Source organism: Oreochromis niloticus, linkage group LG12 (genome assembly GCF_001858045.2).
Source record: "Oreochromis niloticus isolate F11D_XX linkage group LG12, O_niloticus_UMD_NMBU, whole genome shotgun sequence".
Classification (NCBI taxonomy): Eukaryota; Metazoa; Chordata; class Actinopteri; order Cichliformes; family Cichlidae; genus Oreochromis; species Oreochromis niloticus.
This window is the reverse complement of record NC_031977.2, coordinates 34,924,777-34,940,738: the sequence shown is the minus strand read 5'-3', so window position 1 is coordinate 34,940,738 and position 15,962 is coordinate 34,924,777. Positions and strand designations below refer to the sequence as shown.

Below are 15,962 nucleotides of genomic sequence, written 5' to 3'. Positions count from 1 at the left end.
AGATAATTGACCATCTTTGGTATCTCAACTCATTCAACAATCTTACTTGCTGGCGCTTCAGATTTCCAACTCACAACTGGAAAGCCTCGTTGAACTTGGCCGTCCAGCTGTTGTTCTTGGATTTTGTGGTGAACTTGCGCTTCTTGTCAGCCAGGAATGGACCGACCATGGAGACGTCGACGAAAGGCCGAAACATCCCAGACGTCTGCCACTTCATGTCGTTCACCGCAATGACTGGAGGGGAGACGAGTGAGAGGGTGAGCAGATAAAGGGCAAGAGAGACAAATACAAAGCAATGGTGGTGATACTACTGCATGCACGCATGTAGATTTATAAACACATATCAGATCAAGTCACCAAAAATGTGTGTGGTGGTTTCTTTTGTTTTTCATGAGCTTTCTAAGTGAGCTATCAAAGGAGGTTTGCTTTTTTACAGCACCAGGCGAGATGCTTTCCGTGTTTGAGAGTATAAACTTTCTGATTTACTTCATTTATGTGACTAGTTCTGTATGTTACTTTACTGCCTCTCAAAGGACCAAAATTACAATTTGATGAAGGGAAAATGTTCATGGACAGCCTGTGCTTTGGACAAGAGTAAAAAAATTAAAAGAAGCTATTTAAGATATAAGAAAGTATTTCGAGTTCACTTCAAGTTTACTTGATTTGATCAAAATTTGTTCCTCGCTAGAAGTTTAAATTCAAATGTATGAAGAGATCTGCTTCATGGCTCACGTGGAGACGAGGTCTGCTGTTGTGATTTAAACACATCTGTATGCGTGCGTCTCACCTTTGACGTTGACCTTGCGGTCTTTGCCGAGCAGCATGTCGATCTGCAGCAAGGCCTCTCCGATCGGCTTATCTACCCCCGAACCTGCACGATACAGCCGGAGCGATATTACACATTAACGCGATTAAACACATCTTTAAACTTCACTCACTGTGTAATTAACTTCTTATGGTGGCCTCAGCAGCGCTTCAGTGACCCATTTTCATTTCTTTATTTCTGCTTTGGGCAAGCTTGTTAAAAATTCATTTAATCTCCACAGAGGCTGATAATGGCAATTTGGGTGGCAGAAATGTTTCACCACAGTGTTTTACATTTTAATATTTAGCATTTGATAAGGAAAAACAGCAAATCACCAAAGTCCAGTCAAATACAGCGAGGAGGAGAGGAGGCATGCGCTTTGCTTCAAGGATGCCAAACACCTTTCATTAAAGCTCATCGCTGTGCCAGCAACATTTCCAAAATTCTCCTAACTGTTCTCATTATTTTCCTCTTTAATATTAACTGTGACAGCTGAGATGGGCTCCAGCCCCCCCCCCCGTTCACGTGTATCACACTGAGCTCATTTTTTGGAGTTTCCTCCAAAACAGGGTCTGCACCGTTGGCGAGTCTGCAGTCAGTGCCCGAGTTCTTTTGAACCCCAGAGTCCAGTTTCTGTGTCAGGTGCAATCACTGCCAGGGTGTGGGTCAGGTGGACAGTTTGCATGCAGGGTAGTTGCATTTTGAGCCCCAGCATGGATCTGCAATGCTTCCTCAACAACAGGTGGCTCCATGAAAACTGCTTTAGGGTAGTGACTGAAATGTGAAAAGGTAAAGTGACATTGCTTCCACAATTAAGTGTGAGTATAACCTCAGACCTGGGGAGCTTTGGGCTGCCTGGTCTGAAACAGAACTTTACGCGGGAGCTTCTCTACATGAGTGTGAAGGTAGAGTTAAAGTGTTTTCGTTCTGTTTCTGTGTTGATTCATGCTGAGGAGTACTCATCCTCCTGGGGTCTATTTCACTCGGAGTTTAGCGAGTTCTTCTTATATCAAAGAAGACTTACCCCTATCAGGTCTGATCTTCTCATTGGCGGTGATTCTGATGCCCATCCCATCATGCACTGAGAGGACAGGACAAGAGGAGCAAAGTTTAAGGAACGTTTTAGCTCAGTTTGAACCACAGAGAAGACAAACATCCACACTGTACGTGCAGTGAGTGAAGTTTGTGTGTGTGTGATCACCTTGGGAGTGCTGTGTGGTGACAAAGGTCTTGATGAGAGCATCGGTGCTCTGGGAGTAGAGGGAGAGGGCGTAACGCAGCGATGCCAGTTCAGGACTTTTCTCGACGAATGCCTTCTTCAGCCCATTTCCTCCAGCGTGGAAATATTGCTGAAAGGAAAGGAAGTGGCAAGGTGGAAGTGAGGAAATGCTCACTTTAGAGGAACATCTCAATAAAATATTGAAGAATAATACAATTTTCTTCTTAACCCTAAACTCATCCATTATGTGGCACTTCAAATATGGCAGCAGATGAAAAAATGAAGCTGTAAAAATGATGTAGGTGTTCACCTACCTTGATTGACTCAAGGCTTGCATCAATAATTATGCATTGCTTGGGCGTCAGGGTTTTGGCTTCACCTCCTCCCTACAGAAGTCAGAGAAGTTATACATCACAGATACATGAAACCAGATCATGAGCACACACGTAAAACTCCCGATGCTGGATAATAACTACAGCCAACTGTTGTAGAAAGTCTTAAAAAGCTGTTACTTGGAAGTTTGTAGTTATGAGCTGTGAAGGTGGTAAAATGGATTTGAATGTACTGCGACTTGTGCAAGTTTACTGACTTTATCTACGATTCAAACTGCAGATTTTACTGAACCATTAGCGAGCAGGGTTATTATTGAACCGTAATAAGAATTTACAATGAAACATAAAGGTAGCTACGCCCTTTACTGACAGTCTACGTGTGTTACCTTGAGGTTAGAAAGTCCTTTAGCTGCTGTGAGGAGCTGAGCTCCCTGCAGAGAGAAAGACAGAGAGGTGGAATATATGAAATGTTAATAAGCTTTGCTTAAAATAATTCATTTTACATTATTACTGCAACATTAAAGAAATCTAACAGCAGCAGTCATTTTGTAAAAAAGCTGATGTCAGACACTAGATGGCAACACAGGGCTGCATCTGCAGCAAACTGCATAACATTTAAAGCATGGGCATGTATAAGCTCGCTGTAAACTCTATTTACGTTGTTTTTTTCTGTAAAAAATTAGTTTTGTAAACTAATTTAGTACATTTAGGAAAATTAGTATGATGCTGAGAAGACAGAAAAACATAATAAATACAACTGTCTGTAAATTTGGTTAGATTTGACCCCCAGCAAGAAACAACTCTGTCTCAGACATATTACCAAAAAAGTTTTAAAAAAAAGAAATCAATACAAATTGGGACAAACTGTCCTAAATGGTTGTTCTTTCATAAATGTGTCCTTGTGTGTGTGTTTTCCATCTCGTTTACTGTCCCCAGAGTAATCTCATGAGTATGTAAAAGCTGGATTTTGATGGCCACTCAGTTGTGATGGTTAATGTGCTCACCAAGCTGTCATTGCTCTGAGGCAGCACGATGGTCTTCTCCAGGCTGCTCAGGACGATCTTCCACAGATCCTTTAAAATCCTCTTCAGCACCGTCTTCTCACAGATGTCAGCAAAGATACTGAGACTGGATTACAAGCAAACACGGAAAAATGTGAGGGACCGTGTGCAGAAATCGGCCTTAAAGCATTCTGAAGTCACTCTGCAGCCTGTGTGCTGTACAAAAGACTGACACAGCACACAAATAAACACACACACCTAACGAAGAAAAACTAACATGAACATGATGAGAAGGGATACATTTGGCTTTTTCAAAATGAAAATAAAAAAATCAAGATATTCCAGTAAAACGGATAAGAAGCAAATATCAGTGCTGCTGAAAAACCTTTTTATTCTGATTGTACAGTACACTCTGTCTCATAGCTGAAGCCTCATTAATCGAAATAAATCCGATTGCTATGGAAGCAAAGATACGGCCTGATCAGGTGACGCAAAAAGATGAAACATATTAAGATGTCATGACGTTGGGTTTCTGTTAAATCTCTCGCTGTTTTATTTCATAATAATAAAAAGATATATCATTAATAACCATGTTATATTGAGGGTCATGCAGTTCTAAACAGATGGATTTTGAGGCACGATTTAAAAATAGAAAGTTTATCGTCTGGACAACTGGTGGAAGTGCCTTCCAAAGCCTCGAGCAACTAAAGGCTCTGAGTCCCGCAGTAGTCAGGCGAGCAGATGAAACAGACGAAAAAGAAGCTGAAGAGGAGCGAAGTGTTCGAGAGGGCGAGTACGTATGAAGAAGATGACACAAATATGAAGGAGAAAGGTTATGAAGCACTTTGGAAGTGAGAAGTGTGACGTGTATGTGAACTGGAAGCCGATGGAGCGGTTTAAGAACAGGTGATTTTGTAATTCTTTTGTAGTTCTTAGCCTGTTTGTGTTGTTGTGAGTTTCACTTCCTTTGTGAGTGTTTAGTCTGCTACACCTGTCTCCATCAGTCTCCTTGTCTCCTTTCAGTCGAGCTTTTTCCTCACGTTCAGCCTTTTATTTCTAATCGATCTTTCTGGACTCTTGCCTGTTCCTGGACAGTTTGGCTTGCCACCTGAGTTCCGGCTTTGAATTTTTGGACTTTAACAACACCTGCTGGTGTGCCGCATTTAGGTGATTTTACTCCTTACTGTTCCACGACCAGAAAAATATATTTTATAAATATTAAAACTTAATTTTGATCTCTTTATCATGTCACTTAGAGATACAATATCACTGCTGTTTCCTTTATTTTTTTTTTTAAAGTAATCTAAACTATGCTTAGTTTGACTATAAAACTGAATGTAATTAATTCATTTAATTGATCTTAAAATGAAGTTTGTTAATTTTCCTATGCAGAATTCAGCTCATTTGACAGTGATCAGAGGTAGTGATGGTAATTCTCTCAGGATGAACACAGAAGCATTTTGACTTTTCTGTTTCCATCGATTTTCTTCCACTTTGTTGAGGGTCTCTGAGGGACTGGAGCATATTCCAGGTGTAATGTAAGGAGATTTGGGGTTTGGGGTGCATGGTCATTTTTTAACGACTCGTCTGGTTTCAGTCATAAGCCAATTCAATTCAATTCAATTCAATTTTATTTATATAGCGCCAAATCACAACAAAAGTCGCCTCAAGCCAAGCAAACGTTGGATAATCCTTCTTTTTAAACCTATAATGTTTGTTTATCAGCTTTTTTTTTTTTGAAAAAGCTTTTTCATCATAAAAAAACAAATCTTTGAAGCTTCTCTTGTAGTGGATCTGTGTGACATCAGGTGGGCCAAAACTTAAGCACCATCCTTAAGTTATACTTTTCAATTTTCAATTCAGTTTGATTTAAAAGATGCCAAAACACAACAGCAGTCGCCTCAAGGCTCTTGATATTCTAAGATACAGATGCTGTTCAGCTTAAAGACACTGATGGATACGTCCCTTTCTTACCAACAGGACTGAATACCCAGGCCCCTCATGTTACTCCACACCTCTGTACTTTAAAATGCTGTCTATAATTTGTCACCCAACGACTTCAATAAAGGCTACAAGCTGACACAAACACACGCTGGTTGATGATCAAGTTGCTTTATATACTACAAGTGTTGCTGGAGCTTTAACCGATTCCCCTTATTCAAAATTGAAATGTCACTAGTCTTACCCAGTAATCTATCTGCCCTTCAAGCCACTGACTCCCTGATCTTTAAATTCATTGTGAGATGTCTCTGTCTTTAAGGCTGCTTGTTGTGCAGCGCTCGTCCTTTCCATCTCCACCTCATCTGGGTTGTCCTGACTCCATCAGCCATCTGTTTACACTGCTCCACCAACACAAGTGTCTCTGGTGGGTTCAGTCACTATCTTGAACCTTCAGCTGGAGCCTTTGCTTTGTATCATCACTTCAATTTGCATACTCATATTTTGAATCTATTTTTCCCGTACTGCAATGCTGTTCATATGATATTCCAAACAGCACACTCTGTACCAATAAAAAATAACAAAAAAACACACATATGAGTTATAGCAGCTTGCAGCCATAAAATATTAAGGTGAAAAATATAAATATATATATGTCTCGGAAGGTTTTCTACCTGTGAGCACTGCGGTACCGCAAAGCTGGATCAATTTTAACTCGCAGAAAGTAAAAAATCATTTGGGTTAATGGAAATACACATTTCATTTAATCCATGAAATTAATGACTTAAAACTTCAGTACATTCAATCTATTTTCCCCCCGTACTGCAATACTGTTCATATGATATTCCAAACAGCACACTCTGTACCAATAAAAAATAATAAAAAAGCACTATATAAATACAGGCCATTTACCATTTAAGACAGTCACTCTGGGGGTGTACTCTGATATAATCTACTTTACAACATAAGCTACTTACTTCCCATCCAGAAACTCCATGAGGGGCCTCAGCATGGTGTCAGCGTCTGCCTCAGCGGTGCTGTGGTTGGGGGGGCCTTTCATCTGGTAGAGAATCTCAGCCATCTGACGCATGCAGCCGTTAATGCGAGTCTGGAAACTGGAGGCAGAGACCGAGGCAAACTTAGAGGAAAAAGACTTCTGCAAAGGCGGTGAATGCTCAGTCATTCAACTGTGTGTGTGTGTGTGTGTGTGTGTGTGTGTGTGTGTGTGTGCGCGCGCGCGTTAGGTTCCAGCTAAATCAGGATAAGGTTGGGTTGGGTTGGGTTTTTAGTTGGCTTGATTAAGAGACCAGAAAATGAGCATTTTTACCTCTTAGCAAACATGGTGCTGAAATTGTCCAGGACGGTGCTGAGCTTCACCTGCAGATCGTTCAGGATGTCAGCCGCCTCAGTATCCAGCTGCAGCACACATAAAGGAGCAGGAGCAGAAGGGAAGAGGAAGAGGAGGTGTTCACAGGTTATTTCAAACTTTTATTAGCAGTTCCACAGTCTGTGGACTCGATAGACTGCAAAAACCTCAAGCATGAATTGGATGCAGCTTCGCGGCCGAGTATCCTGTGCTTCTACAGCACGGCTGTCAAACTCGTTTTCATTTAACGAGCTAGAAGGAGCCCAGTTTGATCTCGAGCGGGCTGGATCACTAAAGCTACGTATAACCTTAATATACATATATGCTACATGTATGCATAGAAAATATAAAGAAGTACATTCAGAAATCATTTACATTTATTGAATCATACATTTATGAACAAATGATAAGTATTTTGAAATTAGAAAAATGTAAATTAGTCCAATAATCCATGACATTGTTACAACCTGTGAGCCAGACTCAACCAGTTATTCATGGTTTTCTTATTATATTTATCACAATTTAAATATTTAACTATTAAAAAAGAAGCTTAGAAACACCAAACACAGTGTTGCCAGAACAACCAATTTAATTATAGTGAGAATTTGAATAAGAAAGTATGTACTAAAACTGTGATTAGCTTACTTCAGTATGATTAACAAATGTAAAATAATCACAAATTAGTACATGATGAGTATACCACAAAGAGTGGTTACAAATTGAACCGTTATACGTGAGTATGATTGGTTTAAATCCAACTGAAAATTAGGAGGTCACAGCGGTCACCGTCCACATTCACACTAAAAGGCTCAGCGTTTGAAAATCCTAACCAGCGACGGGCACTGCCAGCTGGTGTTTTCTATACATGGTTCATGAAAACATGCTTGTCTCTATGAAAATAAACTCTATAACTGTGTTATTTCCACATTCAATGGCCATTTTTGAGAGCTGTATTTCTGTACTGCAAGACACATTTCCAGCAAACTACAAACATTACAATCGATGTCAGCATCTCCTGTGGAGTTTGCAGCAAAATAAATATGTATGAACCAGACTGTGGCGTTAGACGAAAAGGCAGAAGTCGTACAAAACGCGTGCACGAGCTCTACTGCAGGAAGCGTGCTGAAAAGATGACGAGCTGTGTGTAACACCACATTTCTTTCACAGTAGGTTAGACACTGACGACTGCGAGCGTGTGAGTCATGGATACACACAGCGACTTACAGTTTGGGCGTATTTGCAGTTTGATGACGGTATGCAAACAGGAAGTAAATGCTGACTAAAATGCACATTGGAAAGACCGAGTTGCAAAGAAATCACATATCTAATGGGCGATACGGATGATGAGTCCTTTTATGCCTCTTAAAAGCTATTTACCAGCGTGAAAAGAACGCTTCGAGCTGTAGAGTGCACGCCACTTCCTTAAGTGCAGAGAATATATAAATACACCTCTGAAGTTTGAAGTCTGTAGTAAAAACAATTTCACCTTTTCTTAGCAGGAAGCTATCACCCGTTTTTCTTAAGGCTTCCCATGAGTCAACTTTGCGAGAATAAAAACCAAACGGCTGATGTTTAGAGTAGAAATAAGGAGGAAGCTGCTAAAGAAGAAGCCTAATATTAAATAACTTTTACACACTAATGTTGTAATGACGTAGGATAAATGTTACTTTTTTATGTTGGTATATTTAGTCCCAAAAACAGCAACAGTGAATACTTGATACAGTGAATACTGCATCTACACTTTTAACACAGACATTTTGCTTATGTGCTTATCTCCTTTGCTCTTTGCTTCAGAGCATCTTCAGATCTTCCCAGTAGTCAGAGTCTGGGGTGAGTTCACTTTAGCACCTGACTGGAGCGTGTGCAAGGAGACCTCTGGGCAAAAACGCACTCCAGGCTAACCTCTCTTTTAATGGGCTCGCTGAAATATGAGCACTGCACATTTCTGGGTTTCAGTTGTGCCCTGTAGGTAAAGCAGCAATGATTTAATTTGAAAAATAAAATAGATTTTTACTGTTTTTGAAATCACTTGCCTTGACCACAGAAACCAGTGCACACACAGTCGGAGGAGCAGCTTGACTTTAACAAGAGGTCCGTGCTTTTGAAAAGTGGAACTTTTTAAATATTTTGTGTTTTCTATGTTCTTTTTTCAACTTCTGCAAGTATGTAACTGACATCTGTATCTTAAGTTTGCCTAGTTTTCAATTTGCACACATGTAAATGGCAGAGAAATTAAAAGATTGTGTGATCATTCGTGCAAAAAATGGTCCTTAACTTCAATCCAAATGCCACAGAAAACGTAGATATGCGACACCCTGCTCGAAAACTACCACAAAAAACAAAGCACAACAATTTACTGCTGCTGCACATCACACATCTGGGCACTCTCACAGGTTAACACATGAAAGCTAGCTTTTAAAAGGCCCTACGGACTCGTGCATTTTTATGGTTAGACCTCTGTGGCGTGTGTGGACTGTGTGGGCGTGTCCAGACCAGGTTTTGAATTGACACGTCTCTCTTCTGTTGAGACCATCGGAGTGGGACAAATTAAACACCGATAAATCTTATGGGAGTTTGGTGACGTGACATCAATCTCAACGTAGCAAAGCAAATGTCTCATTAGGCAGAGTGATTGAACAACTGTGGACGCACAAGGCTACAAACCCTCAGCAACAATCGACTGTTTCGTTTCGACAAAAACGCCGAGACTGAGCCTGCAAGATCAACTGGCCTTGAGAAGCCTGGTAACAGTCCTTCAATAAAACTGTAAAATACATCCTGAAGGTTTAAGCCCATTAGTATGCTGGACCTCAAGCATTCACCGCGTGTTACACCAGTCAGTCGCTAGACGACTACAAGATAAGGCATCCCATCCCATCTTTGTAGAAAGTGTGCCATCAATAACTGTGGAACTGTGTTATTAGCTAGAAGACATTGGGCATACTGCCAGAACATATAATTGGACTAAAGGAGGGCCACGACTTTCAAGTGACAGTGTTTTAGCGTTTTGCATTTTAATTGAGAAATGTTGCAGTGAGTGAAGTGAAAGGTTGGACTGCAAACTCAGGCCTTTCAGAATAAATCTGTTCTGGTCTGAATCCAGAACGTAAATGCACCGCGGTGTGGATGTGAACGCCAAAGTGAACATAAACATTCTGACAGAAATTTGTAAGTGACCGCGCACATTTGAGATGTCCTTGAAAACTCCACGACATCAGCAATAATATTATTAGGTAGTATAATAAACAGAGAAGAACAGGAAGATTCGTGTAATGACTAAAACTGGAATAGTAAATAATAGCGTTTATATGTGGTATATAAAGTTGTTAAATTAACATACAAATCACAAGCTCACCGTACTCTGCACTCATTAATAAGGTAGCAAAGCATATCCTGCTTTATGGTTTATGTTTCTTACTGTAATTCTGATCATAATTTACCCAGTGAACATCATGCTATAGTAACTCAAACTGAATAGGCCACAGATCAAGCCAGCATCAAGTAATTTTTACACAGACATGTATGCAAACACACTTATTTGTTCTGGCGATTAGAACAACACTGGCTTTCATTTATCAGACCTGGAAGCTGTGCTCGTCTCTTATATACACACTTAACCCTCTGCAGAGTGCTACCATCATTAGCTTAAAAGAAAAAAAAAATCAATATTATTCTCAAGTTTTCTGCCAAATTTTGTGTGTTGGACTAGCTGTTAAGAATGACATGCTGTGTTTTTACGTTACATTTCGCATTTACCTTCTTTACAAACCCAACAGCACTGTTCATCATATGTTGGTGTCATTTTTTGTGGAAAAATTCAAAACGTCAGACATTCTACAAATCCTCAATTCTCTAAGTATAATTCATGTGAACTTTGGGAGGAGAAAGAAAGTGACTGACTATGAGGAAACTTGCTTTCAGGTTAGAAAGGTACCCGTAAGCTTGAACACACACACACACACACACACACACACGTTGGGTATTCATATCTTGTGGGGACATCTAATTGACATAATGCTTTCCCTAGCCACTCCCCCTATCCATCAAAAATGAATGCCTAACTCTCAGCCTAAACCTAACCATAACCCAACCATAACCCTGACACTAAAACCACATTTTGAGTCTCAAAAATGGCTTCAAACTCATGAGGACAGGCACTTTTGTCCTCACAAGTGACTGTTGGTCCCCACAAGTATAGTAGCATTCCAATTTGTGGGCCCCACAAAACTGTCTAAACAGGTACACACACACACACACTCACAGAAACACTCCTCTCTATAGAGTCACAGCCTCAAATTAGAGGTGTCCTTTACAGGCACTATGTGTTTGTCAGACTCTCTTTTCCTTCTCTCACACCCAGCCGTACCTTCTTGGTCACAGCGGTAGCTTCAGTCTTGCCGGATAGACAGAAAGGAAAAATGAAAAGGAAAAATACAAAAAAGTAAAGAGAATAATCACACAATAATGTGCAGGAGATTTAAAACACAAAGTACACAAACACAGGGATGTGTTTTTACCTCATTATTATCATAGCAGGTAAAAATAGGGTTTGTTTTGGGTGGGCTTTTGTAATATTGTCAAGTGGATTGGGTAAGGATGAGTGGGTGATTTTAATAAAAGCTTTTACTTTATTGCCTCTGGTTTATTGGGATGCTACAAGGGACGCAAAAGAGGACATTGACATTGAAGGTAGGAGTCCAATGTTTCACTGCTGTCTGCTAAGGTACGCTGCTCAGTGCCTTCTTTTTTTTGGCAACTCATATAATAAATGATATCCGATATTAGCATACTGCGAGTGAGGTCTTATGCCTCCCAGTGTTTATTTAAAGCCCCACAGAAAACATATATGCACTATATACTTAGACAAACAACAGCTGCTATAGGTTACCTGGCAAAATCTGAAGAATATGGGCTAGATGCCAGATTTGAGCAGAATAAATGCTTCAAATACACAAAGTAGCCATAATTCACATGCAAAGTGTCATTACAGGGAGGCCAATCAGTGCTCTTAGTTTTGTAAAAAGGCTCCAAAATTTCAAGATACCCAGGAGGTAGAAGAGAGCACACAAAACGTTTTTCATCCTCTGTTATTGTAGCGCACTCCGTAAATTTGTTTTAAAAAACAGAAACTGTAGAATAAAGCCACGTCAAATGGGAGATGCTACAAATGAGATTGGTAAATATATAGCACCTTTCTACTTTAACTGAGCACTCAAAGCGCTTTTTATTACAAGGCACTACATATTCGAGGCATTTAAGCACTTTCTAACCATCACACACACACACACACACACACACACACACAATGACGGATGCACTGACGACAGCTTAAAGTAAAGCAGAAAACCTGCCTTACTTCCTGAGCTAAAGCTTTGACTTACAGATATCTAAGTAGTAAATAAAATTAAACAGACCAATCTTTGTCACATCTCTTTATCGTACTTTAGCAATAGACATGTAGATATATATATATATATATATATATATATAATGAAATGTGACTGCACTTCTATGTTTGTACTTGTACAAACATGTTTGTACAAGTACAAACATGTTTGTAGTGTTGTAATTCCTCAGACATGAGGAAGCCTCTCCCCACCATCACACTCACGATGAATCAGAGCTTCCTTATGAAATTAGATGAGTTCAGGTGGAGCACCTCCCATTCGGCTTGGCATCGTTTAACAGTTTCTTGTCTTCCTTCCAGTTTAACCGCTTTTGAAGTCAAATTTTTTTTTTTATAGAAGAAACAGTTTTGCTTATCTGTCCAGGTAGAGAGGTTAGGTCAATCTGAATTGGTTGTTTTGCATGTCTATATTAAGATATGTTCATTTTGTTCTTCATAATGTCCACTTAAAGCCTAAAATTTCATACTCTGTAGGACTGCTGCTTTTTATGGCCAGTGAATTCAAAATACATAAAAACACCTGAAATATTAAAAAAAAAAACAGCATAAAATATTTATTAGCTCTGGAAGTGTCTGCCTATCCTTCAAACAGCAAGCTCGATTCTGCTGTCACTACCTGCAGAATAAATGTTGCACGTTGGGATAACTATGAGGCAGGGATGCATATTAGCTAAGATTTTAAAGTCAGGCGAGGCATTTTGGAGGGGCAGCAGAGGAGAGAGGTCTACAGGGGAAAGAGGACGACTGGATAAACAAACCTTGTTTACTTCCTCCTTTGTCTATTAGGAAAAAAGCAAAAAACATCAGACAAACATTTCTTTCTTTTCATTTGGTTTCCTGCACAAACATAAATCTACTAGCCAAACACTGTCAAATATAGGCTGTTACACACACGCACACACAGTCAGTATAAGGCACACCTAATTTTGTAAGATGCGTTTGCAGTTCTGGACTTGTACAGCATAAACAGCTAATGTGGGTTACAGCTGTCTCAGGCCACCTTTCCGACCAATAAAAACAAACATCAGCCAGATATGAATTTGTGAAAGTGGTTCCTTATATTGACACACGTCCATTTAAATTGAGGACAATTCAAAATGCTCTCTGAAATTTGCTAAATGAATATTCATTAGGCTTAAAAAAACCAGGAGGCAGAGCTAGAGTTCAAACGTGTTGATTTGATGTTTATTTTCTGTTGTTTGTTTAATGGCTCGATTCCTGCTGTTCTTCTGCTGGGTAACTGCACTTTAACCAATTTATCTTCAATTTTAGGTCCAATAACTGGGTGAGCAGTAGCCTCAAAAATGCCTGGCGTGTCATCCTGGCTGATGTTAAGTGCAAAGTGGGCTGGAAAACCAACATCCATGCCATTTAAACAAAGCAGGGTAAAGAATCATCAGCACTGCCACTCTTTTTGAATATTATAAAGCCCTGGAAGACGTCCAAGTCTTACAGATCCCTGTACTCACTGCACTGGTTGAGCCAAAGACATAAGCTGTGTTTTAAACACCCACCTCTTTGCTCTTGGAGTCGTCCTTTGGGCAAAGATGAGAAAAGAAATTAGGGAAAGAAAGCCGACACCATTAATCTCTCTTTTTTAAAGTGAATTATTTTTTAAATCTGAACTTCGATTGTAGTATTTTCAATAATGTAAATCTATAATGAAATGTTCAAATAGTATAAAGTGGAGATGAAGGGCGATGAGTGATATTACAAACGAACCAACCTGCTTCTCTTTGTCTGTCTTTTCAGCCTGCAAGGATACACATTTGTGAGTGAGCTAATGCTTAAATTCACACACTAACCCTGCAAAGAACACACTTTTTTTTTTTTTTACATTTTATTAGATTCATCTTCTCAGTAAGGCTCTCACTTCTCCAGGCAGAGACTCACATATTTATGAAGCTGATTGCTGCCTACAGGTAAAACCCTCCCAGCTGGACTTTAGCCGATTCACAGTTTTATGTCCAGACTCCTCTAAGCTGAAGAGTTAAAACGAGCCCCGAAATTTTAAAGGCACAAGGTGTTTCTACCACAGTATTATGCATGAGCTCACACAGGATTAAAACCTTCAGCTACCTTCAGATAGACCCTGTCATTATCATAATTTCAACCCCTTTGATCATCTTAGGATGATTAACACCATGTACGCAGATAGCTAGCCCCCTGAGATTTGAACACACTTAAAAGTCTAGAGCTCTGAAGTGTCTGCAGTCTCTCCTCACAAACATGGAATCATTTCAATAATTACATGCTCCCTCTGTGCTTGAAGGTGTGGTAATGTGGAAGGAGTTGAAAGGGAAGCCTGCAGACTCTTGGACCTTCATGCACATAATTGGACCCCACTGGTGTGTACCGGGACCTGTGCACTGTCCAGAAACTTCTTACTGATGAGGAACAACTAAAACCAAGTCCATTTATCCATTACAGTCTAACAGCAGTTCATGAAATGGTCACAAAGTTTTGTCTACTGATTCATGTTTGTGGACACAGTTTTCTTTTCTTTTCTTTTGGACACAAAAAATGACCTCATACCAGCGCTTCTAGTTTGAAAGAACAACTAAACCCATTTAATCAGGCACAGGGTATGGAGGTTCGGTAAGCTGCAGGATTTCTTTCAGAACATTGAGGTTTGAATGCCTAGAGTAACTTTATTTTAGTCTTTCACTTGTTTTACTTTTATGCTTTCATTGGTTAGTTTTGGCATCACAGCTAATTGGTTAGGTTTGGAACAGTTTTCATATAATGACGTAGGTATATGTGCTGGTCAAATGATCAGGCTTCCAACTGATGTCAGTGAGAGTGGATAGAAAGATGGCATAAAGGGAGCCGAGTAAACATCACTACAGGTCACAGTAAGATAAATAAGAATTATGTTGAGCTCTGAATCATGAAATGCTACTTTAGCTGAGCCAAGAATAAAAATATGGCTTTATAAATGTGGATAAATATGTTTGTATATATGTGTGTGACTTGGCATGCTGGTACACTTCAGGCCCCTGAGGGTTCTTATCTATATCAGATATTATGATGTGAACATGTTACCTAGTAACCGTGCAGCAGTTGGCTAATATTACCTAAATGTAGCATTTATGCACATTTATGCACCCATCATACCTTACTAACCATTGTATCATTTTTATTTTACTACAGTAACACTTAAATTATATACACAAAAACTGAATTAGGCATAGTGTATCATGAGGCCATCAGGTTGCCTGGCAACCATCTAGCCACAGGTTAAAATGACCTGTTTTTAGCATTTATGCACCCTTTAAAGCACTGTATCATTTTAATGTCATGGCCAAAAGAACATTATCTAAATGTGCTTTTTTAAAATTTACATTTATTTACATGAATTTTAATATGAAGTTGTTACAGAAGAGCTCACTGAGACAATATGAAAATCAATAACCAAACTTTTATATTAGTGTACATGAACGTGACTATTTCACAAACTGCCATGAGACCGGGCTGATTTACCACTCATGTTAGACACCGTGGTCTTTGTCTTCCACAAATGTGGGAGTGTCAGGACAGGTATAACTTTATTCAGACTTTTTTTTCTTCTGTAGTTTGTTTTCTTTGATCAGACTGTGTACAGTCAGTACGCTTCACAGCGTGGGTGCTTTCCATTATTAACGCTGGCGGCCATTCTGACCTCCTGCAGCTCCCTTCAGCTAATCTTTCAGGAACCAAGGTACAGACTTTTAAGGCCACTGACTCCAGTTCTGTGTAAAGCATCTCTCCTAAATATAAAAGAGCAAACAAACACCACTCAAAACCTTTTTTTGAGGTGGAAGTGAAGATAAATTATACAATTTGGGATTTTGGCGAGAAAAACAACACAGCAGTGATATGGAAATGCTGCAAATTAAAAGGTTTACAACATCT

The 15,962-nt window shown here is 39.6% G+C and overlaps 1 protein-coding gene across 2 annotated transcripts in view; it reads right to left on the bottom strand.

Annotated features, from left to right (window-relative positions):
• Positions 1 to 15,962, bottom strand: part of unc13ba (unc-13 homolog Ba (C. elegans)) — a 177,884-nt gene that overhangs the window by 2,498 nt on the left and 159,424 nt on the right. The window contains exons 42-54 of one of the 2 annotated variants that reach the window (XM_025897097.1): positions 13,795 to 13,821; positions 13,583 to 13,603; positions 12,827 to 12,847; positions 11,028 to 11,054; positions 6,623 to 6,711; positions 6,273 to 6,410; positions 3,361 to 3,484; positions 2,743 to 2,787; positions 2,339 to 2,410; positions 2,007 to 2,154; positions 1,830 to 1,886; positions 788 to 871; positions 75 to 234 (exon numbers count right to left, since the gene is read on the bottom strand). In XM_025897097.1, coding sequence (XP_025752882.1) covers positions 75 to 234; positions 788 to 871; positions 1,830 to 1,886; positions 2,007 to 2,154; positions 2,339 to 2,410; positions 2,743 to 2,787; positions 3,361 to 3,484; positions 6,273 to 6,410; positions 6,623 to 6,711; positions 11,028 to 11,054; positions 12,827 to 12,847; positions 13,583 to 13,603; positions 13,795 to 13,821 — 1,013 coding nt within the window. The remainder of the gene's footprint in view (positions 1 to 74; positions 235 to 787; positions 872 to 1,829; positions 1,887 to 2,006; positions 2,155 to 2,338; positions 2,411 to 2,742; positions 2,788 to 3,360; positions 3,485 to 6,272; positions 6,411 to 6,622; positions 6,712 to 11,027; positions 11,055 to 12,826; positions 12,848 to 13,582; positions 13,604 to 13,794; positions 13,822 to 15,962) is intronic. The other variant, XM_019365567.2, reaches the window with a different exon arrangement.